The sequence below is a fragment of the Agelaius phoeniceus genome, chromosome 4 (assembly GCF_051311805.1).
Source record: "Agelaius phoeniceus isolate bAgePho1 chromosome 4, bAgePho1.hap1, whole genome shotgun sequence".
Taxonomy (NCBI): domain Eukaryota; kingdom Metazoa; phylum Chordata; class Aves; order Passeriformes; family Icteridae; genus Agelaius; species Agelaius phoeniceus.
Genome location: NC_135268.1, coordinates 4,631,628 through 4,658,928, shown reverse-complemented (window position 1 = coordinate 4,658,928; position 27,301 = coordinate 4,631,628). Strand labels below are relative to the sequence as shown.

At 42.2% G+C, this 27,301-nt stretch overlaps 1 protein-coding gene across 1 annotated transcript in view; it reads right to left on the bottom strand.

Moving 5' to 3' along the window:
* Window positions 1-27,301, bottom strand: part of FAT4 (FAT atypical cadherin 4) — a 132,356-nt gene that overhangs the window by 36,671 nt on the left and 68,384 nt on the right. The window contains exons 2-6 of the mRNA XM_054633494.2: window positions 23,561-23,692; window positions 20,623-20,884; window positions 18,628-18,978; window positions 13,644-14,566; window positions 12,759-12,933 (exon numbers count right to left, since the gene is read on the bottom strand). Of these exons, the coding sequence (XP_054489469.2) occupies window positions 12,759-12,933; window positions 13,644-14,566; window positions 18,628-18,978; window positions 20,623-20,884; window positions 23,561-23,692 (1,843 nt within the window). The remainder of the gene's footprint in view (window positions 1-12,758; window positions 12,934-13,643; window positions 14,567-18,627; window positions 18,979-20,622; window positions 20,885-23,560; window positions 23,693-27,301) is intronic.

Here is a 27,301-nt window from a genome sequence, read left to right as displayed (position 1 = left end):
CCCAAGATTGCATTGCTTTCCCCTTCCATCTCAGATTCTCCAATTCAGCAATTGCTGGACTGGGATAAAGCAAGGATAATGAAATGCTTTGGGCTGGAGATTGGTGGAGTCCTTGCTGCAAGGCAGGCATATTACATGGAGCTGTCACTTGATGGAACGCAGGCCGCCCCGCGTGACCGCCCCAGTCCTTCCAGCCCGGCCGAGGATTGGGGCACTGCTATCCAAGGTTATTGCTGCAGCTCAACCTCGGGGCTGGGAAGGAGGCAGGCTCTGCTCTTGGGGCTCATCTGCTCCTGGCAAGGGCTCCAAACACAAAGTTCTTACATAAAAGGAGATATAGCAACCCATTTTCCCACGTGTTAACCCTTGAAGGCTGAAGAAGCAAGGCGGGAAGAAGCCAGGAGCAGCCTCAGCATGGGCAGGAGGATTTTTCACCACAAAATGCTTTGCAGTAACGTGGTTAATGCCCAAATGGGCTGAATGACAGAGCTTCCAATTGAAAGGTGTTATAAATCTCACAAGGCTGGGCTTGGAGGCTGCTGATCAGAGGGGAAGGATCACAACGCCGAGGAAAGAACGTGGCAAGCCAAGGAGTATAGATTTCACATCACACAATAGAGGCCTTTCTCTGCTCTGCTCTGAGGTAATTCACTCTGCCAATTAATACGCTTTCAGCCAGGAAGGTTACATTAAGGCAATAAGTCTGACTCATTTTTTAGCCTTTTTTTTTTTAACTCACGATTTTGTCATTTAGCCAAACACATATAGATAGAAAAGCCTGCAAAAGTGTTCTTGATTGCTGAAATATTGCCTGTGAAGTGTTTATTATTGCTGCATTAAAGGAAGGAGAGTCCTTAGCGGCGTTTGCTGCGTGTGTCATCAAGCTCTGGCCTTCCAAACGCATTTTATTGACATTCATCTCACAGCTAATGAAATGAAAGGTTGAAAGTTGTAAAGTTTCGCAGCTGATTAAACAATTTATATATAATTCAGAAATTAATCTTGGGTAAGTCACGTTCAAAGAGCATCAGTAATGCAATTCAGCCTGGAAAAGAAAGCTAACTCACAGCTAAAACCTGAAACTCGCTGTTTCAAATGTATTTGCTACGACAAAGCCAAGGCCAGAAAATGCACACTGTGGGTTTAGTCACAAAAATGAACAGAGGTGGCAGTGCCTTTAGATCCCAACCTTTGCCTCATGCCCCAATCCCTCATTCTCCAGTTCCCCTTCCTCCCTGGAAGTGTCTGCAAGGCACCATGCAGCGCAGTGCGGGCTCATTTGTGTCAGCCTCAGGGAAGGGACTTCACCAGCCAAGGCTGAGCACCACACCAACACAATTAGCTGGGGTAACATAAGGAACCCAGACCTCATCAACGTTGGCTTGTGGCTGCAGAGTGCTCACAGAGACATCCCAGAAGTCCCATTTTAATTCAGCTGTTTGTAACATCCCAAGTTATTGCTCCTCGGCTGTAAACCCCAAACCTTTCTCATCTTACTTGGATGGAAAAACTCACGTATTTACATTGGTTTCCTGTCTGTGTAGTTATCCAGATATGGGGTTTTTTTCCCCCTCTAAGTAAAATATCACGTCCACAAATTTAATCCTTTATTCTATTACACTGAAAGACAAAGTTGCAATTTCACAGCGAGTCCTCAAAGCTTTTACTCATTCAAAATTAAATGACTAGCTCACATTTCTGCAGTTACTGAGAAATATAAGAAGAGGAAATTACAAATGAAGTAATTTCATATGGAAAAGAAATAGCTTGGGGCCAAATTCTACCGTCCTCAGTGAACTTCCAGTGAAAGCTGTGCTTGCATAAGGACCACAGAATTTGGCCCTTGGTAATAAGCAGGTTTCATAAAATGTACATATCATATTTGTGGTGAGAGAAGTAGTTTCCACAGTCAGGCTGAGTTCCCAGATTTCTTAGTTTTGCTTCAATAGCAAATCTTCCCCAAGTCACTTAATTCTTATTATGGTAGAGCATCACCCCTATTTTAATATTTTGCATAAATAACTGCAGTAAATTTAGTGTAAGTTCTGCAATATTAGCCAAACACACAAGATGACCCCAAACCATTCTTAATAAACCAGCCATGTTACAGCCTATCTAAAATTGCTGTACACAGCCACACAAGCCTCTGAGTACTTTTAAAAACAGCCCTGAGGGCTAAAGCCACAAAGAAACATACACTTTTCCCTTAGTGAACTTGCATTAAAAATTTCTATGATTTTTCATGATAGCCTGAACTATTTTTCAGCAGAAGCAGCAAGTATTTCTTTGTCAGACAGTCCTCATTTACAGCATTTCTCTAGTGGTTTTTTTTTTTCCCAAATCCCAAAATACTACATCTCACAGTCTTAGAATATCCAAGTTGGAAAAAGAGTTTTCTAGAAGGATGAAGGAGTGAAGGAACCAAATGATGAATAACGAAAGAACATAAAATTGACTATGTGAACTAAATGGGAGAGATTGAATTGTCTGTTCCCATTCAGTGAGCATCACATCTTTAAAATTTATACGATGGTGCCATTCATATATTATTGTCATTATAATTGTGAATTTCCCATCTCTGTGGGCTGAGGTCTGTTTCTGTGAACTGCACAGTTTACTTCCTAGGTGGCAGCTGTACATATACACTAAGCAGACCGTCCCACAAACGTCCACACACGTCATTGTTGAAATAGAGATTAACCTGGGATAGTGTCAAAACAGCAACGCTGAGTTCAGGGGGAAAATTGCTTCCCACGGATGCTCTTCCAAAAATTTCAGCTTTTTTGCTTACATCTGCAAGTAAACATGTGTCTGGGGATGAAGAGAAGGAGCAGAGCTTGGGAGCCTGTGGTGGAGGATGAGTTACAGAGAGAGGTTATGAGAGGCCACCTTGGGCAGGGCCAGCACTGGGCTGTGGCTCCCCTCTCTGCATGGGACACTGGGGAAGTGACATAAAAAACAGCCCTGGGGAATGTGGGTCAGGCAGGCAGCAGCACGGGACAGGATGCCTCTTGTCCCAGCAAGATGGAACTGGGACTGGCAAAGAGCTACGAGCAGGTTTTCTGCTCCATTCTCCCATGCTTGCTTGAGGCTGATCACCACAAAAAATATGATAACTGTAATTTTTTACTTTAAAAGTTGTAAGAAGCACTCTCAATTTTTTCCTCTCCCTGTTTAGGAGAGATGGGATGAAAAATATTGGCTCTGTGCAGTAATTCAAACAAAAGAAAGGAAACAGAATACAGGAAGGTGATGGTGGAGAGAAATACCATTTAACCTGACAACCTCTGCTTTTCAAATGCTGGATAACCAGCACAAAGAGGTCAATACACCTTTCTGGATGAACTCATCACAAGCCACTCATTGCCCTCATTTGTGCTGATGCTTCAAGGACAGAAGGTCACCCACAAGGGAGGCACCTAAGGACTGTTTTCACTTCTGCCTTGGTCTGTCCGTGCAGCCTTGGAAGAAGAGAGCACCCATGCCCCCATGAGCTTGTCTCTTGTTCTGGGGAATGGGGAAGGTGAGCTCTTTGGGCTCCCTGGAATCCCCCAAAATATGTGACAGTGTCTGCTCTGGTACATGTTCAGCTCTCCACACCACATCTGGGTGACTGGGGAACGATCAGAGCACTTAGTGCACTGGAGCAGCAAGAAAAAGCCATGAAAGGAAACTTGCAAAGCCATTTAGGTTCTTCAAGAAAGCTCAGGAAAAGATGATGCTATTGGAAATTATCTCGGCTGCATGGTGCTGTTTGGCTCACAGCAAAAATTAGAAATAGGAGAATGTGTCCAGCACACCATCCACATATTGTTTGAAGCCTTAATGGTTTCTAGGTCCTGTCTGCACCATGCTTAGCACAGCAGATAGTAAAACCATCATTCCTTTCAGAAACCAGGACCTCAGAAGTTTTTGCCAGCATTAAAACATCAAAATCATGTGCTAGAAAACTAACAATAAACTTAAGCAAAAACCCCACAGATACTTTTCACTAAAATGAAAAAAAAAAAAGTATTAAAATTAAATACAATGAATCTAAATGACTAATCAAGACTCATCCTGCAAGCAGTTTACCATGTTTTGTGGTAAATTAAACACATCATTATCCTGAAAATTGGAAAGCGATTTCACAGAAATGGAATTTTTGCCTCAGTGAAACGTGTTGCTTTGCAACAAAGCGGATTTCACTTCTCCAGTCAAACACTCAGTGAATGAGTCCCAGGACTAGGAGTTGTATGTGTTATCACAGAGAATTAACTTTTTCACTCAAGTAAACAAGGCCTTTCTCACAATAAAGTGGCCAATCTTTCTAAATGCATTTAAATGCAGACGGAGTGTGCTGAGCCTCACTCAGCTGGTGAGTTTTAAAATAAACACAGAGCTACATTAAGTGAAAATGCAACTAGCCTGCATTACACTTTGCATTGCTAGTGCACACGAGGCTTGATTTGGAACATGGATGAATTTAACTAATTTTGCAAGAACACAGAAGAAACCGCATCTGTGAAATGAGAAAAAGTAGTCCTTTCTACATGATTGTACCACAAATATTTGTCCTGGCTGGGTATGTTGACTGTGCTTTGTTTTCTTCTTACTCAATTTTTCACCACAGGCTGTCATGCTAAGTCTTAAAAAAACTGATGAACCTAGATTATTTTGAGACAAAAGCTGAAATAAGTGGCTAATAAAAGATATTAAACAGTTAGAAGCAATCCGTACTCTCAATCAGTTCAGTGAGTGACTGAATGAGACATGCAGGAAACTCAAGATTTTCAAAATTTCTGAGTGTGTCAAATTTGAGTTTATCTCATAGTTAGGTACAAAGCAGCAGTTGATCCCGAAGCTAATTTAGCAGAACTTGAACTTCAAAAACCAAGGGAGTTGACTGATAGTTGGACAGATCTGTACTTTTGCAAGGATTATCTAACAAGGAAAAAACCCAGGGAACTTCTGTACTACATCAGGTATTAGAAAAGAGAATATCAACCCCCATCTAGCAGCCTAAATAAGCTGGGAGAAAACAGAACTAAATCTGAGAACATAAAAAGTGAAAACAAAATAATAAATTATTGACTAGACCAGAGCCCAACCTTGTTCAAGCAACAACACATCCAGCCACACTTAGGCTGGTGCATGTGCATGAACACAGAAACTCACACCTGTTCTGAGAGTGCAAAAGAAAACTCTGTCCCAAAACAGTGATACACAATGGGATCTCTCATCTGGTCCTATCCACATGAGTTTTAAATATGGGTTCCAAAATTCCTGACTGACTGCGCCCTATGAATTCATTAAGCTTTGGAGCTTCAGGACAGGGGCAACTTCACATTGCAAAAAATGTAATATGCTGTTGAAAGAACAGGAATTGCAGGCACACAGAGAGGCAATTTTAAAGCCTCTGGTGTATATACACATTTCCCTATCCCTGTTTTCTTCCTCTGATCAGGAGCAGTTTCCTGCAGCTGTTAACCCAGAGAGGTTAAAAAAAAAAAAAAAAAGCTGGAGCACTGTTACAGGCCGACAGGAACACAGACACAGACTGAGAAAAAACACTCATGCAATAAAGTATAATATATATTTAGCACAGCTTCAAGATGTTCAACAATCTCACACGTACATACTGCACGTTTCTTAGCCAGAAATGCATTTTTTTCCAGAGCAAGAAGTTGCCTTTACCAAATGTTTCAAAATAAGAACAACTAAGGAAAATTCTGAACTTAATGGTCATAAAAATCGTGGCACATGACAGGTTGTAAGGGTGCAAGGAAGAAATAGTTCCCTGTGAGGGTGGCAGGGCCCTGGCACAGGGAAGCTGTGGCTGCCCCATCCCTGGAAGTGTCCCAGGCCAGTTTGGATGGGGCTTGGAGTGAGCTGGTTTAATGGAAGGCGCCCCTGACTATGGCAGCAGGTTGCATTCAATGAGATTTAAGGTCCCTTCCAGCCCAAATCGTTTTATGATCTCCCTGTGCCTGCAAAAAGCAAGAGGTGCTGGAAGAGTGGGCATGGCCATGTGTCCCACCCAAGGCCTCCGTGGCAGAAGTGAGATTGAAAGAAAGTGGAACTGCAACTCAGTGAGAAAGGCAGAGCCATTAAAAAAACAAACTTGCTTAAAACCACCAAATTACTCCTCCTTGTTATAAGTTATTGCTGTAAACAGAAAAAACAGAAAAGCTGGCTCCTGCAGGAGCTGCTGACTAAGGTAATTTTTGACAGCTTGTGACTCCTGAATATCCCACAGCGAAATTCCTGCAATGCACAATTTTGAATTACTCTTTAAAAACACACTGTATAAATAGAGAAGATTAACCAGCAGGCTAAGTGTTCAGGCCATATGCGCATGTTTTACTTGTTTTATCCTTGCAATTAAGGCTTCCTGAAATTGTAGCTTTGTATTTGAAGATTGAACTAGCAGACTTACAATTTAAAAGGTGTAATGTTTAATTTAAAAAACTGTTTAAGATCACCAAGGCTGGAAAAATCTTAGTATTTCTCAAAGGCTGATAAACTGCTTAACAACTACTCCAAGTACTCTTCTGCAAAACAGATTACATTCAGAGATCTCATTAGCAGATATGAAATAGAATTTCACAGGCAAGTGATGTAAGCAGTAGAACAATTGAAAATTATGTTTGATGTAGAAGTTCCAAACTAATCAGAGCAAGGTGGATGAATGAAGAGGTAAGGGAGGAAGTGCAACAGCTTGCAAACTGAAGACCAGACAATTCTAACTTGAAAATTTTAAAATAGTCAACATTATATTCTAGCTTGTTTTCCAGTTTAAATAAACTAACCTGGATTTTTTAAGAGCTATACCTGTTTTTTTTCTCCCCAAAACTAGTTTGAGTTGGTTTGAAAATGAAGTGCTATGCATTATTTTAATCAGACTGAAAATCTTTCATTGTTTTCACAGATATTTCAGCTTGAGCTGGCCAGCCTGAGCCCATTGCCAGCCTGAATATAAGTTTCTCCTGCACCCCACCCCAGAGGAACTTATATACTTGGATTTAGCCCAGAGACTCTTGCTGGACTATTTAGAAAACAGTGATCCAATAATGGAGTCTTAAGCCCAAAAAGAGGACTAAATGCCTCAAATGCCATTCAGGGGCTGTATTGTGCACCTTGGGGGTGATTCTCTGAGGGGATGGGCTAAAGCCCTCACCTCCTTTGGGGAGGAAACATGTCACATCCCACAGCCACTGACATGTTCTCTTCCCTGACAATAACTCCTCAGGGGATGTTGGTCTGACTCTGCCACAAGCACTCTTCCTAAATAGCTTTTGGAGCTTTTGTCTTGCAGGGAAAATGTCAAAGAGTGCTAACAGTTTCTAGGCTCTGTGATAGGGCAAGACCCCGCTATTAGAGTGCCACAACCACAAAATGCCACTCTCAATTCTCTTGTCTCCTGATTTTAGAGGATGGTAAGACAACATGAACTCACTGATGAGTGTCACCATCTCAGTTCTCCCAAGGTGCCATTTAGAAATAAATTTAAAAATCAGGCAGAACTACTGCATCAACAGTTTTAGTATCAGTATTAAAAGAGCAAAAATAATAAAGCCAAAGTGAAAGAGAAAACCACTAAAACTAGGCTAGAGCAGACAGCATTGACACAAGGAAGAGCTTCCATGAATACAAGGAAATAAATGGAGCTGGGACAGAACCCAAAATTCATTTTGAAACAGCTGTGCCATAAAACAAGGCCACAGCAGAGAGCAATCCTTCTGTCAACTGCTGAGCACCAAGGTGAGCAGACATCAGCTTCATTTAGCTCACCAAAGCCTCAGCAATGGGTGTTTTCAGACATTGCACATAAAACCTGGCAAACAGACCATCTCCAGCTGAAATAAGTGCTTGTTTGTTTTGACAGCACCAAAACTTTAAAATAGCTAAATTTGTTGCAAAAGTAATATTCATTTTTTCAGGCAATGTCTTTTCACACTGCAGGTCCTGTGTTAGGTAGAAATACAGTGTCTGCTAAGGAAACAGGATGAGTACAAATGTCTTTAAGTCTAGCCAGTTAAATCTCACACAATGCTGAGTCTTAAGACTTTCTAAACATTACTAGAAAATACAGCTGTCCTTTTTGTTGTTGGAAAATATCTTGAAATGTGTTAAAAAACCGACACAACTGCACTGTCATCTTTCATTTGATTTTAGGATTGAAGGGAACCAAAAGCCAAGCTCAGAAGAGAATTCCTGAGAAGGATATAACCTCTCTGCTTGGTCTCCCTCCTGCATTCTTGAAGGAAAGAATGCATAAGTTGGGGACCAACATTTCCTAAAGAAAAAACATATGGTTGTTTTTCATCCAGGCCAGGGATGTACAGAAAGAACAGCTAACTAAATATAATAACCAGTTCACCCATTCATTTCTTTCAGGACTATTTATCGAAATCAGTAAATAGGTTATTTAAGCAAATGAAATTAAAAACAACCCAAATCACAGGAACACAGCTTCTAATTAGAAACATCATGATTTGATTTTGGTTTTATTATGGCAATGTGCCATTCTGACCGACCTAATCAAGAGATGGTGGCTGCAGTTTATTTAAACAGTAGTCCTTGGCAGTGAGCAGGTTTCCAGATGTGCTACTCCACATCCCTGCAATCAATAAATAAAGGGAGGAGGACTGTTGGAATGCTAACATTTGTCCAGAAAATTGCTCAAAAAGTTAAAGACATGGATGATAAAAGCAGCTGCACCAGTTCTTGTCATGCTGCCAGAGTTGAATGTTTACCTAGTGCCGCATCCCCACCAGATGGGGTGGAAAAAAAAAAGGCAGAAAGTCTCTTTTCCCAACCATTTTGCCATGAAGAAAGGTACAGCAAAGCAGATCAGATTTATGTGGTAGAAGCAGAGCCGTGAAGACACGTTCAAATAGTTGTGTGTAGGTTTCTTGGCGTTTATGTTAGCAGACATTCTGGGGCAGCATCTGCAATCTAAACACTATCCTGTTCTTCCATAGTCCATCACTTGGCCTGTCGCTGTATTTATAATTCATGCACTCTGGTCTTACAGCTTGAGCTGCAAGAGGGTCTCTCAGTTGGGATGGCTGAGCTTTGGGGTTGAATTATGTTCTCTTTCTCGACCAAAGCCACAGGTGTACCGCTCTGGAAGATGCTGAATGTTCCCAGTGATGGATGCTCTGCGTGTCCTCACAAATCCCCCCTGCCTAGAGCGGTGGCAGAGTATCCAGCGCCCAGCCGGTGCAAGTGCAGAAGTGAGGGAAGAGTGATGATAAACCAAGGTAGGAATCAAAGCCCTTTGTGCAGCCTGCCTTGTGGAAACTGGGCACAAGGCAGGCTGCACAGACACAAATCACTGAGCCGAGCGCCAGAAGTCCTTCTGTCCATCCTTTCCCTCCCCGAGCACGCAGGGAAGACTCACCACCAACCCATGATGCACCCTGAGGAGCGGGTGGAGGATTAGCAGCCAAGGCCAAAGAATAGCTGGGCCAGAGCCAGGACAGTGCATAGATCATGACTGACTTCTCTGGGCCTGAGGGAAGCCCTTGCTTGGGAAAGCACTTCTTCAACAACTGCCCAGAATTCCACTGCTGGGGCATGGTCCCACTGGTGGTCCCCCACCTGACCTGTCCCCAGTGCTTATGAGCAGCTCAGCTCTTCATAACTCACAAGTCTTACATGTCCAGGGCTAAGATCTGCTCTGGGAGAGCACTCCTGTGTGCAGTGGAAGAGCACAGAGATCCCTGAGGGCTCAGGCACTGTATCCTATGCAGCCCCGCTGGCTCCACACTTTACCATGTCCTAATCCTTCCCTTGCTGTTATACTCAGCGTACCTGCTGCCAAAACATGCTGTAAATCTATAAAGGTGCATAGGATGGACACCTCGAGATAAAAATAATGAAAAATTACAAGTCATCCTTCTTCCAGCAGCTTCCCTTACACAGGCTAAGGTAACACAGCAAGAATCCACAGTCACAACTTGATGAAGTGAAAATAAACACAAGAAAATCAAGAAATCCTTGATTATGGATAAGGAGACCAGGAAGACAGCCAAAACTAAATTGGGATTCCATTAGTTCTTATGTCTAAGGGTGCTTCTAAGTATGTATTGTGTCTGCTTCCTGGAAAGAACAGGAAGAGTTGGCATAGACTTCTTTAGGAGCAGGATATAATCTCTGAATGTTTTAAACCAGTCAGTGCAACCTATAAAAATTGAGATGCAGATGCAAAGAAAAATGGGAAGAGGGCTGGACAGACAGTATTTTGCTCTTGATGGACTTTTCCTGAGTTAACTGTATCTGGATGTGTACCATGATTTTTATCTTTAAAAAAAACCCCAAACCTTAAATTAGATGCACCATATATGGCAAGACTCTTCTGTGGGCTGCTAAAGACTACTCAAAAGACTGTTTGTTACAGCTAATGAAAGCCAACCTCAAAGTGCAAAGGATAATACCTTTTCCTTGACTCATTTTAAAATATAATATGGATGTGGACAATTTCAGACAAGTCTGCTTTTTACAACACTTTGTGAGGCACTGCTTCCCTACCTGTTTTGCATGAGTATTTCTGCATGAATGGTCTGTATGCAAAGTCCTTTTTACTAGGAATTGTCAAACAAACACAAACTAAGAGACTCAGTAGAAATGGTTATGTTAGGCAAAGAGCTGGACATGCCTGTGAGAGTTTCTTTTATAAACATTTAGCAGCTGCTCAAGAACATAAATACTCCAAATGCTTGTATTATCCATTTCAAGATTGTGTCATTCCCACCTTTTTGCTAGTGTGGCAGGAAATACATCATTTAATGAAACAAGCACTGACTAGCAGCAGCCAGTGTGGTAACACCTGGATATCTACTGTGCCTATGGTTCCCATCCCACTTGCATGAAATCAAGCTAAGTTTTGCCACTGATTTCTACTGAAGACTTCCACTTTCCTGTGATTTAGATACATCATGACTAGCATAGTTTGCAATGTATTCTTTGCTGGTATGAATTCAGAACAAGTCCTCAGTGCAACCAGAAGATGACAGCTAATGTTATTCACCAGCCTGGCTGAAAATTATCCCAAATGACACCAGCTGTGGATTAGTCAGGTTGCAAACTGAAGCACAGCAGAACAGTTACATTTAGCTTGAAGTTACTACTGAACAGCTGCTGCTGAACACACTTGCTAGAACATTTTAACACTGGCAGGAGGGCATGGGAACTTGTGAGTTAGCTTTACAAGAACATAGCAAATTTAAAAAGGAAGTTTCAAAGTGTTTAATCAGTGCGATATTTACATGTTTAAATGCAGGAACTCATAAAACATGCTGCTGTTCTTGTCAGCCACTTATGGAAAAGGTACCATGCACAGTTCACGTATAACGTCTCCCTGGATTACCTGAAACTCAGAGATCTCCCAACACAGGTAAGTATTTTCATTTGGGATTGCTGGATTCAACTGTGGGTAAAATCTCCTGGATTGTGCGGGGTTTTTAGGAACCAGAGGCCAGGTAAAGCCTGTGCTCTAGTCAAACTCTTGGTTACACACCATGCTAGGCGTGGGGTACAGCTGAGTTCTGCTCCTCTCCCTCTTCCAAGAAGGACAATCAATAATTGTTGGCTGCACAACACCACTTTTATCAGTTCAGTCTTTGGATGTTTTGCTCTGTCCAGCCCTCACTGACTTCTGTCAGCTTGGACTGAGACACCAAAGAGACATCAAGACAAATCCAGCCTCGGCTTCTGAAGGAACATAAGGACATCCAAGCCCAAGCAAGTCCAAGTCACAAGTGAGCAGTTTGAGGCTACAGAGTAATAGAATGCCAGTGTAAAAACCATAAAGCTCACAGTTACCTCTAGCCAAAGTACAAGACAAATGATACCTCAAGCCTTAAAATTGTGTTTTTCAGCTTCAGCTGTGCTCAGAGAGTGGAATACCTGAGCACTGCTGCAATAGGAAAATACAAGCCATAGCTGTTGTCACTGGCACAGGATACTGCACACAGCATGGCAGAAAACAAAACTGTATTCACTTGTCAACAAGTCAGCTCTGCTTCTATTTTTACTGCTAGAAATCAGGAACAAGTTCTGCAGTAAATTAAATCCATCAAACCATGGGAGACCAGAGATCAGTCCAAAGTATGATGCAGGATGTCTTTGTTAATAATACTCATACCAAAATCTGAAACCAAAATTTTGGGCTTGGACACCTCAAATGAAAGTGCAATTAATCTTCATAACAAGACTTCACATCCTGTTTTAAATGAAAGAGCTTGGAATACATTTGGTATTGTGGTGCAAAGATATGACTGGATGCTGAGCAAAGCAGAATATTGAAATGCAAATTCTTATTTCTTTTCAGGGCTAAGATTTCAGTAAGGTTAACTGAGTAGTCCATAGCTGTTTTCTGCCCACTGATGTGACCTCTGCACATTTGTGATGCCAACATTATACAGTGTCCTATTGCTGTTTAAATAGGTTATTTGCAGTCTGAATGCATGAAGTTCTCATTACCTAGGTAGGACCACTTATTACTGCAGGGCAAAAATCCACCTACCTAAATTTGTAGTGAGCATTACCAACAGCAAACAACTGGACCTAGGAATAAAATTCTGATTCCCAGAAACCAAATTCCCTTTGACATCAGGCAAGCCCAGCTCTCCCCACGGAGATCCCCATTCAACACAGCTACCCGACCTCCACCCACCAAGTTTCAGACCACCACAAAACCATTTATTTTCTGCCCAGAACGCGATGTTTCCCACGGGAGCTCAGCAGCAGAGGAGCTCTGCGTGCCTCACCTGCGTCAGCAGCTGTGACCAGCAGCAGGTACTGCTCCTTGGCCTCCCGGTCCAGGCTGCGCTCCAGGCGCAGCTCTCCGCTGCCCGACAGGGTGAAGGCCCCCTCCTCGTTGCCAGCCACCAGCACGTAGGTCAGCTTGCTGTTCAGCCCCTGGTCGTCATCCCTTGCCACGACCTACACAAGCAATGCATGCAGAACAGGAATCAAAGACTGTAACATTATATTGGGATAGAGGAAGCGTTCTCTGTGATAATAATCCAAATTAACGGGTTGCATTAATGCAAATGCTACAAGTATAAATCAGCTGTAATTGGAAACAAAAATACTTAACACCGTGGTGGTGGATTTAAAAGCATAGTGTGAAAATACTAAATAGTTGATTATTTATTTTTCTCAAGTGTAAATACAGTAAGACTGTGTTGGGGCTCAGTGAAAACCTGGTGTAAGCTAAGCTGTGTATGAGAGCAAGCACTGCATGTCCTGCTGTCAGATTCCATTTATCGCTCTCTCAATATTTGGCACACAGCATCATCCCATATAGGCAACAACGAGATTGAGAGATTTGTTGCATGGAAGTTGAGAATGAGATGAGAGGATAGAGCAGACTCTTAAAGTCCCAGGGGAGGTGTGAGGATAGGCAGGGAAAACACAAACAGAACTCCAAAGAATAATATTAACTTTTGGTAACAAAAAACCCACCCATACACACAAAAAGGAAAACAAGACAACAAAGACTGCAAATCCAATTAAAGCCAAGAGGCAACTTCTGCACTGTTTTGCCCCTTTTTAGTTTTGAAGGAAGGACACGGTGTATTAATACCATGTAGGCATGCCAGTAATGGTCAGAGACACATATTTATTGCTGAATAAATGTATGTACCCACCTGAAGGATAACTTTTGGGAGAGTCTCCAAATTCTCAGGGACATTCACAGAGTAGGGGGAAAGCTCAAACGTGGGGATGAAATCATTGACATCCTTCAGGACAATACTGACTGTCGTGGTATCAGTCCTGGGGCTGCTCCCACGGTCAGATGACTGAACAGTCAGTGTGTAGGAGGGCTTCTTCTCTCTGTCCAAAGGCTTGGCCACAGTGATCACCCCCGTCACAGAATCGATCCGAAACTCATTGCTGGCATCCCCGCCCACGATGGCGTAGCGGACCTGCCCGTTTGTCCCCTCATCTCCATCAGTAGCCAACACCTGGATTAAATCCGTCCCTGTCAAGGTATTTTCCGCCACCTCCACTTTGTAAAGCTTCTGGGCAAAGACTGGGCTGTTGTCATTAATGTCCAGGACGACGACCACCACATCCGCAGACGAAGAAAGCGACGGCTGGCCCTTGTCTGTGGCTACCACGGTCAAGGTGTAGTTGGCCACGGCTTCTCTGTCGAGCTCCCCGGTGAGCCTCACCTCCCCATCAATGGTGCCAATGCTGAACTTGTTTCCTGGAGGCGGGAGCAGGCTGTACTCGATGTAGCTGTTGGGGCCGCTGTCGGGGTCCGTGGCCTGCGCTCTGAACACCACCGTGTCTATGGGCGTGTTCTCCGGCACGTAGGTCAGCCTGGGCGAGATGAAGCTCGGAGGGCTGTCGTTCACGTCCAGCAGGATGATGGACACTTGGGCTGTGCTGGTGTACCTGGAGGCTGGCAGGGGGGCCATGTCGTGGACTTGCACCACGAGGCTGTAGAAGGACTGGCTCTCCCGATCCAGGGGCTGCCGGATGCTCAGCACCCCGCGGCTGTCGATGCCGAACTGCCCCGCGCTGTCCCCAGAGGCGATGCTGAAGGACAGCTGAGAGTTGGGACCTGGTTGGGGAGGGAGAAGAAAGGTAGATAAAATGATTTCATCCCACGGGTACCCTCTAAGTATCAATATTTCTGGCCTCATTTCCACAGGAAATTTTCCTTCATTTTCCCGCAGAAATAAGGACTGTACAACCATGTTGAGTGTTCAACCTCCTCACCACCATTTTTTGAATCCATCTGCTAATTTCAGCCAAAGTTTCACAGTGCAGCAGAAGCCTTGAAATTATTATTTTCTGACAAGATAACATACATGAAAGAGAGAGGGAGGATGTTCATTGAAGAGGCCACAGAGGGAACAATTGGCAGGGGTTCATCTCTGCTTTTCATTCAGCAGGAGCTCCACGGTGGCACCACAAATAATTTTTCCCCATCTACAAAGGTTAGGGATAAAGGATTTGAAGGGTTTTCCTTCAGAAACCAAGACTCAGTTGTTCTCTGCTCACTGAACATCTGGTTTCCTCCGTTCTTCCCAGTTCAACTAAGCAACGTTATTATTAATGTAATTATTTCATGAATTTTTCCACTCAATTAAAAAAAGCCACAAGCAGAAACTCCCAAGCCTAACTGGAGCAAGCCAAGAGTGAATACTGGGGAAAGGTATGCTTCCCATATATGGCATGGTATTCCAAAATATCAAATGAACAGCCCTCACTCATCTCATGATCAAAACATAACCAGCAATTATGGTCAGGGGAGAGATTTATCATTCCAGTAAGGGAAATGCATCCTGAACCTGGGACAGGGCTGTGAAATATCCTTAAATATTCTTTGTGGGAAAAAAATGTGGACTACTGTGTCAATTCTACAGTTCACTCTAAACAACTAATTATTGGGAACATCCAAATGGAGAAAGTTCTCTCCTCCATCTATCTTACCCCTATTTTAATTAATTTCAAAAACTGCTGTTGCTTTGCGTATTCAAGACTGTGTTTAGGATTAGTAAATTAACCAATCATTAGCTACTAATTTACCTCTCAAACTAGCTTGTTCATGCAAAGAAAGCTGCCCACTTCACTGATTGCTGTGCATTTTGTCATTTTTACTCCAAAGCTCTTTTCTCTCTGAGTGAATTGCTTTGATAATAAAATTATCCCTACATTAGATTAATCTCTGCTGTTTATTATGGTCAGACTTGAGAAATGTAGTTTTTTGAGTCTTTCCCCCAGTGGCTACTCATAAATTGGCATCTTTCTCTCTCTCTTTTTTCCTGTAGGAGTCAAATTATAAAATGAATAGAATCAAACATGAAAGACAAAATATTTGAATGCAATTAAAGAAATTATTACATTTATCTGCCAGATATTAGTGTTTCTTCATTACTTTGATCAAGTGAAGGATGGTGAGAGTTTAATGCTACTCTGCTGTTTGTTCAGTTGTATTTTCAAATGACCAATTATATGTATGAAAGCCTTGACTTCAGTAAAGTACTTTTTTGGAGATGGGAAGGGCTTGGGCCCTGCAAAAGAAAATAACTTTAAAAAATACTCTATTTCCCCCTCTCCCCTCCAGTGTTTTCTGTGGTGCTTATTCCTAAGAAAAACTTGGTTTGTTATTCCTTATCTCACCTCCATGAACATTTCATTCTTTGTCCTGTATTCTCACAGGTCTCCATGCTGCTAATGCTTATATAAATTCAACTATGAAACAGAAGAATTGCCTAAATATCAGTGGAGCCAGGAAGGGCACTTAATGAACTATTCTCTATTTTAAACACAGCATGCCAAGCTGGCATTGTGCACCTCGTCCATCCCCCCTTCCAAGGCTTGGAGCTGGGCTTTTCTTAGGGAGAATGTAGGGACATCCTCTTTGCTGAACCTTAGGTTTATTTAATCTGAGGGTTCATCTGATAAAACTCTAAAAGGACAGACATGGAGTCACCAATTTCATGATAACGTTCTTCTAAAGGGTTTTGTTTCTGTTTTTATTTATTTACTAATATGACTAAAAAAAAAAAAAAAACCCAACAAAACTGCTTCCCCCCTGCCATTCTATAAATACCTGTAGAATTCAGCTGGGAAATTACACCAGCTTTGCCTGGAGGAATACCTAACCAAAATTTTAACAAACTGACAAACATGCATCTGAGATTTTTCCTGTTAATTCTTTGTTAAAAAAATAAAATCTGAGTTTCAAAATTAATCAGTTTACGGTAACTGAGTTTTGAGTATATATAATTAAATATCCAAGAGCTGTAGCTGATATTTGCTATGGACCTGTATATGAAATAGTCCAAGCTGAGATAAACAGCTGCTGTTTCCCAAGGAGCATGCTGAACAAGAAAATGAAAATGGAAGCATTTTCACTATCGCCATGTTTCTGTCTTTTACCAGTGTTTATCCTAAAACAACAGCCACACCTCATTATAAAACAAGGTCTTTTCAGAGCTCTTTCAAACTATAGGATCATGTAACATAAATAATCAACAAAATTATATTTGTATTGAGTGCATTATCTGTGAGCACATGGAGAAGAGTATAATACTAGCACTAGCTATTTCTGTGCTCTAGATGAATATAAGACAACACAAGATAACAAGTTTGGGCTTGAAACAGAAACAACAATCGATCATAACATTTGCTTAAGTTACAGTCCTATGGGAGAACTCAACCTGGCATGCTCTTGGAATGATATTTCTGCCCTATTAATTTTAAATCCAGCCTGCTAGAAAAGCAAGCGTGCCAGAAAATATAAAAGGCAAGATATCTGACTTCTCGTTGCATTGCTCCTCAAGTACTCATTTGCCTGCTTGATAGCTGAGTGTGTGATGAATGTGAGCTGATATGTCAGTGCTATGGTATCGCTCCCATCCACTGTGCACAGATGGAAATTAATGTATGAGGTGCAAGAGAAAAGGAAAACAGACTTGTAATGGCAAAGTGAAATTCACTTCCAAAAAGGTTTGAAACCAAGTGCTGTAGTCCTGAAAGGAAAATAAGACATGAAAGAGGAGATAGACACAAACCCATTTATCTACAAGTCTGGAGGAACAATCCCTTCCCCAGGTATGCATGATACAAAAGCAAGCTCCTCCTCCAACTTGCTTAGTTTATGTAAAATAAAAGCCTTAACAAGTGTGGTGAAAGAGAAATTCATGCAAAAACAATCAGTACCAGAAAGTTATGACTTCTCATTTGTTGGCTTATCGTATGGAATCTCTTCTCCCTTCCTCAGCTCGATCTCAAAACCAGTTACAAAATTTTTACCATGGAAAGTTCCATCCATCAGCGTAAAATTTATCTCCCCACAAAAATCTTGGAGTCCAACAACTCAGCATTTCCTGAGGAAAAACTGCTTTGCTGAGCAACCTTGATAGGTTCAGTCAATTTAGGTACACAAAGAGGGATTCCCTGAAGCACATAGGTGCTTTGTCCTCGAAGCACATTTCAGTGAGAGACACTTCCATGGGCTCCACTGAGCCCCTGTCAAGTCGAGAGGAGACAGGGTTGCTCAACATGTCACAAAAATAACCTTCACCTGTAAAGTCACTGTGAGTTGTGAGGAGTTTTGCATTAAGTTACACAGGGTAATGTCTGTGGACACTTCAGAAAATGCGGTACATGATGGAATGTTGTTTATGCATTTTAAGGTCACATTCTATAATTCTTCTTGTTTGGGCACAAACTGTATGGCAAAATGGTTAAGCAAGCTATAAAAATTGTACCTTTTACACTCAACACATTAACACCCACTAGATCCCATAAATAATCTCAATATTAAAGCTTATTTCAATGGGAAATTTTCCCAAGATCTCTTCCAATGTGTTTTTTAACCTCCAATATCAACAATGTGTATGATAGACTTCCCGACAGACTTAAAAGTTATAGTGCATTTAAGATCACTGCAGATAACATCTGATATTACCACAACCCTCTTCAGAATTCACAACAAACTTTCAGAAAAAAAGCTTGGCAGACTGAGGTCTAATTCAAATGTGAATTTAAGCACATGAGAGCAGCAACTTATGGGTAGCCCTTTTTCGAGTAAGTCTTGTAACACTGAGGTGAAGGTGAGGTGAAGCACAGATTTAGGAGCACAGGCACAGAATGTCAGGGAACTCCTACCGTCATCGGCGTCGGTGACGCTGAAGTTGAGGATGGCGGACCCTGGGGGCAGGTTCTCCATCAGGGAAGTGCTGTAGGAGGCCATGCCAAACATGGGTGGGTTGTCGTTGACGTCCAGGATGTTGAAGTACACCCTGATGGCCGTGGACTGGCCTCCCCCATCCTCAGCACGGACGGTGAGGATGTAATACTGCTGGGCTTCGTAGTCCAGGGCCCGCGTGAGGTTGAAGACCCCGGTGACGGGATTCAGGAAGAAGATTCCCTCCTCATCATCCTCGCTTATGGTGTACGTGATCTCCCCGTTGACGCCCGAGTCGTCGTCGGTGGCAAGAATGGCTGCCACCAAGGAACCTGAGTGGCACAACAGCAGAGCACCATCAGGCACTTGCAACAGGCAAGGGCCAGCTCAGCATCAAGCAGATCAACAGATGAGAGATCCCCTCCCAGAGAAACTGAAGCCTCAACACTGTCTGACTAACTATTGAAAAAAGTTTTTCAAGCTGGAAGAGACATCATATTCTTGCTTTTACTCAAAGAAATGGCCAGGAATGGTTTTTATCTTTATGCAGACTAGATATCAACAGGGGCAAAAGTACCTTTTGTCCTGCTAGGCATTGCCTTCCTATGACTCAAAGGACCCTCCCTTTTCCGCAGACAATCACAAGTTCTGGAACCTTCTAGACATTTCTTTCCAAACACAGAACCCAATATGTGAGTACAAACCGCACAACCCAGCTCTGTTTTTTGAAACAGTGCCTTTGTAGGGTAACTGTGGTTAGAAAACTAGAAACCCTATAGGAGTCTGTTCTCCGCTGTTTTCTGAAATTCAACGCCCTGTGAGTTTGTGCCAGTGTTTTCATTTCTGCATAGCTGACCTATCTGACTAGAGTTTGGAAATCAAGTGTCACTTTTTAGTACTTCGAACACTAATTATAATTAAGATCAGCTCATTTCCAAGAAAAGAAATCATTAGGTTTCCTTTCCCCGGAACCAGATGAACTACGTGCAGCACAGTTAACTACTTTCAAGCAACATGATAATGAAAACTGCTTAAATCATCAGAAAAAAGAAGAGTGCTGTAAACCCCTTTAATCCAGCTGGATATGCTGGTATCTTTCACACCCACTTGATGATCTCAAGCCTTAATGTTTCTTTAACTGCAAGGGGAACAGAGATTATTCTCTGGAATACAAAGTGGAACCTCAAAAGGGAAACCTCATGGTCCTTCCTCACTGGGTGAGCCTGCCAGCTGCTCCCAGACTTCTGGAGAGCAGAGCAGGAGAAGATGCAGTACTTTAAGACAAAATCAGCCTATTTCTTCCTTCAGCATCCATCACTGCTGAGCTGGGTATAAAGCACTAATGTACACCCTGTAAACAATTAATGAGAGAAGTCTTATTTTAATGTGGAGGGTATTAGACTTGTCTTTTCCAGGGTTATTCCTGCTGAAACAGACTAAGACTCAGGGCTCTGAGAGAAAAGAACATAGCTGGGGATCAGCAATCAAAGCACTCTGTGCTATACAGACATCTCAATTACTTCCAGATCAGATTCCTGAGGCACAGCTGATTGCACTGTAATTCTTTAATGCGAAACACCACCAAATTTTGGGACACGGACTGTGGGGCAGAGTGCAAAAGTTGGAGGCTTGGGGGTAACCTTAGTTGAAGACTCCCATGCTTATGAAAAGCCTAATAAAAGCTTAAAAGCTAGTACTGCACAATTTGCATCTCCTTGGTTTATTCATGTTTCAGAATAATCTTCTACGATGCTACTGGCAGATACTGCTTTTGTACTAGCAATCTGTATAAAATCTTGGAAGCAATACTCATTTCTCACCTGGAGGTGTGTAAAAGAGCCCAGTATTTGAAAACTTTTGATCTAAATACTTCTTAGGTTACAACTCCCCTTTGAAGCATCAAAAGGCGCTCCTGCATCCAAAACCAGCTTTAAACGAAGAAAACAACCACACGAGTATTTCCACGTCCTGTTTACCTGGAGTGGCATCTTCTGGGATGTCAAAGGAGTACACTGGCTTGGAGAACTTGGGGATGTGGTCGTTGACGTCGCTGACGGTGATGTTGATCCTCACATCTGAGGACTGCAGGCCGTCGTCAGCGCGCACCAGCAGGGAGTACTTGGAGCGGCGCTCGCGGTCCAGGCGCCGGGTGGCGATCAGCTCCCCTGACTCGGGGTCAATGTGGAAGCTATCGTCTGCACCACTGATGATGGTGTATGTCACCAGGGCATTGGCTCCCTAAGCCAGAACAGAAGTGGTCAGATCGCCTCGCTCGCCAGGAAAACCACATCATAACTCGCAGTGAGACAAGGATCGTTCCAGGAACGGCGCTCGGGGATTATTTTTCAGAACGGTTTCCTTTAATAAACAGCCTTCCTGCCCAGTCCCTGCTTCAGCCCCACAAGCACACAGTTTTTATTTATGAGATGTGAAATGATGAGGTTACCCAGATACTTTGTGCTCCACTCTTCATCCAATCAATACCAAAAACTCTGTTACCTGTTTTAGTTTCAAACCAGCATCACTGAGCAGTGTGACTTCTTAAAACAAGAATAAACATTGATCCTTATTATCTTGGGAGGTTAAATTAAATCCCTGCCAGTGGGATCAGCTCTGCTTTTCTTGCTCTCTGGAGATGGGATGGAGGGAGCAGGAGAAGAAGGGAGGGAGGCATGGAAGCAGGGAGGACCTGGGGCAGCCATGTGGCAGCACTTCCAGCCACAGCTCGTGGTCAGGAGAAACTCATGGAGACTGTGCTTGCAGCAGCCCCTCAAAGGTCAGTTTCTGCATGGAAATCTATTTACCCATGTAAATAAAAAAACCCCAGAGTGACAAATCACACATCATTAACATCACAGCTCTGATCTTTTGGGTTGTGCTGCAAGTCAAAAGCATTTGCTTTTGGGTCACAAAATTTCATTTATTCTTGAGGGGGAAAAAAGAAGCATTCATGTGGACTTTGAGCATTTTGGTTGAAAGGAAAATTAAGGAAAAGTAATGTTACACAGAAAAATGTCATGTACTTCTTTTTGCAAGACAGGCTTAAGGACACCGAAGGTTTGGTAGCCTCTAACATCTGATACAGTACTCTAAACCCTGTGTGCTGATGGTGCCTGGAAATGCAAGCAGATATTTACTGTGCCCTCCTCTGGTGCCAGGCCAGAGCTCAGGTTTGACAGCTGAAACCTGCTGCTGATGTGCCAGTAGCATTCTGCAATGAACAGCAGATCAGAGAGATAAGGTGGAAAGGAATTCTAGGGCTGTTTCAAATACTCCTGCCTAAAAAAGCAAATTAACAGGGATAAACACCTGCTTGTATTTGTGAGAGGAGAGACAAGCGTTAGTTACCTGACCTTACCAGAGTGCCCCGTGCCAAACTTTCTCCCTGGGGTGCTCTTTCAAAGAGTCAGACTGAGCTAACTGATAAAAGCAAATTTAGAAAGAAAACAGGCTTCTGCAGGTGCAGTGCTCCATCTGTGTGCTCAGGTGTGCCATGGGGATGTCACAGGCTTTCCTCCAATTGTGTGGCTTAGCCATCACATCTCACGGGAATTTTCAGAGTGATCACATTCTTCACCCCACGTTTGACCAGCCAGAGTCCTTCTAACAGAGTGCAGCTAAAACCACGGCCATGTGTGATACTGGTTTATTCTCTGCCCTCAATACAAACCCTCCCCCTTCAAAAAGCAAGGGGGAATAAAAAGGTATCTCAGCCCAAAGCTGCACATCACTAGGAAAACTTGGACTCCTTGTATAGAGTTTGAGTTACAAATGTTCTGGCAGGGAAATGGAAATCATTCCTTTTGATAAAAACACTGACTGCTTTCTCTCTAAGGTAACAAATCACTTCCCACTGGATGTGGGAATGTCATTATTCAGAAGGGGTAAGAGATACAGGGCAGTTCAGGAATGGTTAAAAAGAGGCTGGAGCACTATTACTATAATCTTAGATATATTTGCCATACCACACCACAGAGTGGTAGCTCAGTATTTACCACTTCCTAAAAGAAAGACAAGCAGCTAGAATTGTTGTTATACTAGTGCACCTTTCCAAAATCCTGGGTTTTGTCTGTGTATCAGGCTACTACTGGAAAATAAAGGGAAAACCAAAATATTTACAACACATTTGCACCATTCCCGGGGGTGTTCCCGTGGTTCCCTCTGTAGTAGTAAGATTAAGTACACCAATTAACAATCACAGGAAGATTAACCAAGCAAACACAAAAAAGGCCAGCAATAAAATTCTCCTAAGGAGGTTGAATCACCCTACTATTGGAAAACAAGAACTGCTTGCTGTTGTCAAGTGTAACTCTGTATTTTAATGACAACACAAACTTTTTGCATGATTATTTTGACTTTTTAGTTGTTTTCCTCATGGAAAGAAACAGTGCAAGCAAACAAAATTAACGTGATTAACATTTTTATAACTTAAGTTTCTAAAATAAATGAATGTATCAATAGCATGGTAGTTTCTTCATAGTACCTTAGTTGCAGCATTCTCATAATAATGAATCTCAGAGGGCAAAACTCTTTTGCAAACCAATTCATGTACAGAGCACACATTTTATCATTATTTCTTTTCTCTGGTTTTTGGTAAAATAAAACCTTCTTTTGGAAGGGATAATATTGATCTTTGTTAAGTCTAGTCAAAGGGAAAGCAAGCATTATCAGAGTTTCACTTGTTCTCCAAGGCTTGTCTCAGATTAATTTTATTGCACACCTTGGAACTGGGCTCAACTACAACACCTTGGTTCCAAAGTTAGCTTAGAGCTCCACAATGCTGGAGAGAACTTTGTGAATGACTGCCATGATTCCTAAGGCCAAGCTCACACAAAGGGATGACGAAAACAGGCAAAACCATGTCCAGAATTGCACTTTTAGCACCAACATTCAGAACTGAAATCGTGCTCCTACCTCATCAGCATCCATGGCTGTCAGCTGCAGTATTTTAGATCCATCCCCTATGTTCTCCTCTACAGTCAGGTCAAGCATGTCTGTGGGGAATACTGGTGGGTTGTCATTGATATCCTGAAGTGTTATTTCTACCTGTAAAAAGGAACAGGAAAAAAACTGGAATGAGCACTGGACATGGATTGAACCTGAACATTACTAATAAAATAATTCTGAAAGAAATCAGGTAAATTGCTCTTAATCACATGAATTAGCACATTCCCAAATCACACCAACAATAGGAAAAGCTCGTCCGGATATTAAAATTCCACATTGTTATAAAATACTCCTAGGAAAACCTCTAACACAAATAAAGTTAATTTGACTTGTTGATAGCAACTGATTTTAAATGGTCCTAGCCTAGTTTATACTGGAAGAGATCCACTGATAGACTGTCATTGTAATCCTCAAAGTCAGCCCCTGGAGAGGAACTGCCAAGTGCCGGGGCAGGAGATCGTTCAACCATTAAATGCTGCCTGACATAAAGATGAGGTGGTGTAAAATTCTCTCTGAAATGTTTATATATTGGCAACTCTCCGTTCCGAGAGGGGGGAAAAAACACCCTTGCACTTAATATATTTTATAACAAATAATCTGCTTTTCTCTCTCTCTCCAAACTCTCCTCTAATTGCAAACATAAACGTTGCTTTAGGAGCACCCACTAGCATCTACTCTCCTCGACTATCCAAAACTCAACAAATGTTCTTTTCACATGCCATATTTGTATGCCTTTCCAAGTAAGAATGATAGTTCCTGAAAGGTTGTTTTGTGATCTTTATCCCTAGTTTTTCATAAGCAAGATTGCTGCCCTGCTGATGCTAATTCAAAAAGATGCAGAGCTACATTTACTCTTGTTGCTAGGTCTGGAATATAATATACCAAAATAGAAAAAGAAGACACAGCTGTTTTATATTTATCATGGAAAAAAAAGTATGGTTTTGGACCCAAAATAATAAACAGTCACCAAACTCTGAAGGCCCACTAAGGAGAAAATTAGTAGCTGAAAGAACTGAGGAACAGAGACAGGTAAAAGGCAAAGGTATGGGTGACTTAAAGAAGGTACCTGGACTGACAGACAAAATCTTATTTATGCTACAGTATCTGCTACGTCCTTATCCACAAAGACTCTCCAGGCACTCAGTTGAAAACGTATGGATTGGGCTGCTCTGGATATAACCAACACAGGCACTTCTGGTGATGCAAAGTCTATGATTCCTGCTGTTTCTAGTCCCCTGTCATAACATTTTCTTCTCTGTTCTGTTTTCATAGGGACCACCAATTGCCAAACTGTTCTGACTCGATCACCAGGATGATCCCAAACACAGAGGAAATATTATATTAATATTAGTGTAATATTAATATAATAGTATATGTGCTGGAAGTGGGGACAGAACAAGGGTCTTTTACAGAAGGCTGTTACTTACTTATCCCCTATTTAGTCCCTTTGGAGACTCAAAAATGGTACACAAAGCAATTCACAGCCTGAGACAGATCAACCCAGAAGGTTTTATTGTTAAATTTATATCCCTGACAGCAGAAGCAGAAGGAGTTCTGAGCAGAGCATCGTGAGCTGTGATTGACACAAACTTTCGAAGAAGCCAGCCTAGGTTGGTTTTCAAGGAGACTAGGTGACAATTAATCACAGAAACGGGAGGGATGTGGTAGAAATGACAGATGAAGGATTTTGCCAGCCCTCCTTGCCCATGGAACTGGCACAGCACACTCCTGCTTTCCTCCCCAAAGTGCAGCATTTCCCCAGACAGGGCTTCAAGGTAAAGCAGCTGCACAGCTCTGCAATTCATCTACTCCTACCATACATGTCATTCACAGCTAATGTTTCAGCTGCAAGTGACATTTCACCACCAGAACCCATTTTCATGATGAGAAATTGCCCTTTGTACAAATGATATGAAAAATATGTGACAGCTTCTGGGGGGTTTGGGGTAGGAGCTGTGCATTGCCTACAGCTTGAATAATGTGAAATAGTGAGGATCCAAGAACACAGATGGCTAAGGGTTGGGGGGACAAATAAGTTAATTATAAAATCAGATTCCAGAGAAGTGAAAAAAAGAAGAATAAAAGAGGTAATTTTATTCTGAAAAATCAGTTCAAAATCAAACAAAGAAGCTGCATTTTATACTGAAGATGTGCTTTAGATAGTGGAAAAATAAGGAATTCTCAAATAAGGATCAGAATTTTTTAGAAAAGAATGCAGCATTTTAAAAGAGCATTTATACCATGATTTATTACTTATCCACAAGGCTTAGATAATGTGTATTGCTTCCTAATTCACCATTGGCTAAGTCCAATTAGCATCTGTGTCTAAAGCTATCTTTTTACTTCTGCTAGAATTTACTACTTCAGCTTCCAAACAGAACTGCAGACCTGGGGAGTCAGATCCTTGGACGCAACTGTTTGCAGAAATTTCACTGAAGTAAGCACAGAATCACAGAATGGTGTGGGCTGCAAGGGACCCAAAAGATGATGCAGCTCCACCCACCCTGCCAGGGATGAGGACGCCACTCACCAGACCAGGTTCCTCAGGGCTCATCCAGCCTGGTCTAAGGCATCTATGAAAAAAGATTTGAGAAAAAACTTCACATTTTCCCTAAAAAAAGAGTCGGTTGCATTTCATTTAAGAGAGGATCCTGAATGAGATCGGATGTAAACTGAATATCCAGGAGCTCACAAATTAATTTCACTTTGAAATTATTCCATAAATTCCAACATGAAGCAGAAGTCCACAGGAGAACCACAACCACAAAGTCTCCCATTGCCACAGGGCACTGGAAGATGGCAAAGTATCTTATCACGCCTTTACTGGAGAAGAAAAAGAAAAGAGAAAATTCCACAAAGCTTTAATCAAAGATCTAAACTAAACCTTTTCCCAACCAACTTCTTTCTAATCCCACTTCACATTTGCATGAAGAAATTGACGTGTGTCGCTTTAGGAAATACATGGTTTGATTATTTATCCTGAGGCACTAATTAAAAATTAAGTGTAATTCTGCCCTGGACTCAACAAAGGCAAGACAAGGTGGCCATGGTGGTGTCACCAGCTGTTTGCACCACAGGAGTCACATTCCAAAGAGTCCCACAGATGATGTCCTGATCTCAGCACACAGGATTCTCCCAGCTCACACTGGTGGCAAACCACCCACCAGCAACAGCAGCAAGTACAAGAACAAATATCCAGGAAAGCAAAGGCCTTGTAACCTCAAATACACCACAGGATGGAACACAAGGGTGTGAAGGGATTTCTCCAAACCTTGGAAGGAAGGAACCATTACATGCCAGTAGGACTGCAGGAAGCAACGTGCCCAGGCTACAGGGAAAGTGATAATTGCCACCTCCCTGTCCAAATCTATCCAAAATGAGGAATATTCCTGCCTGACCTCAAACTCATCACTCATCACAAATCCAGGATGCAAAGGCAGACACAAACCAAGCACCTCACAGCACTCCAAGTACTGCATTATGCAACAAAAATTTCTGCTGCTTTCCATCTGACAAATCCTCAATTCATATTTGTACCAACAGCAACTTTAATACGGGACCCAAAAGATCTTCCTGCCCCTCAGAGGACTCAAATATTATAAAACATGGAAACAGCAAAGATAGTTAAGCATCTTTGCACCTTTTTTATTCTCTAACTTGCCCTCTCCTGTGGTGCAGGCACTGAGGGATAGGGGCTTAGCTCCTCTG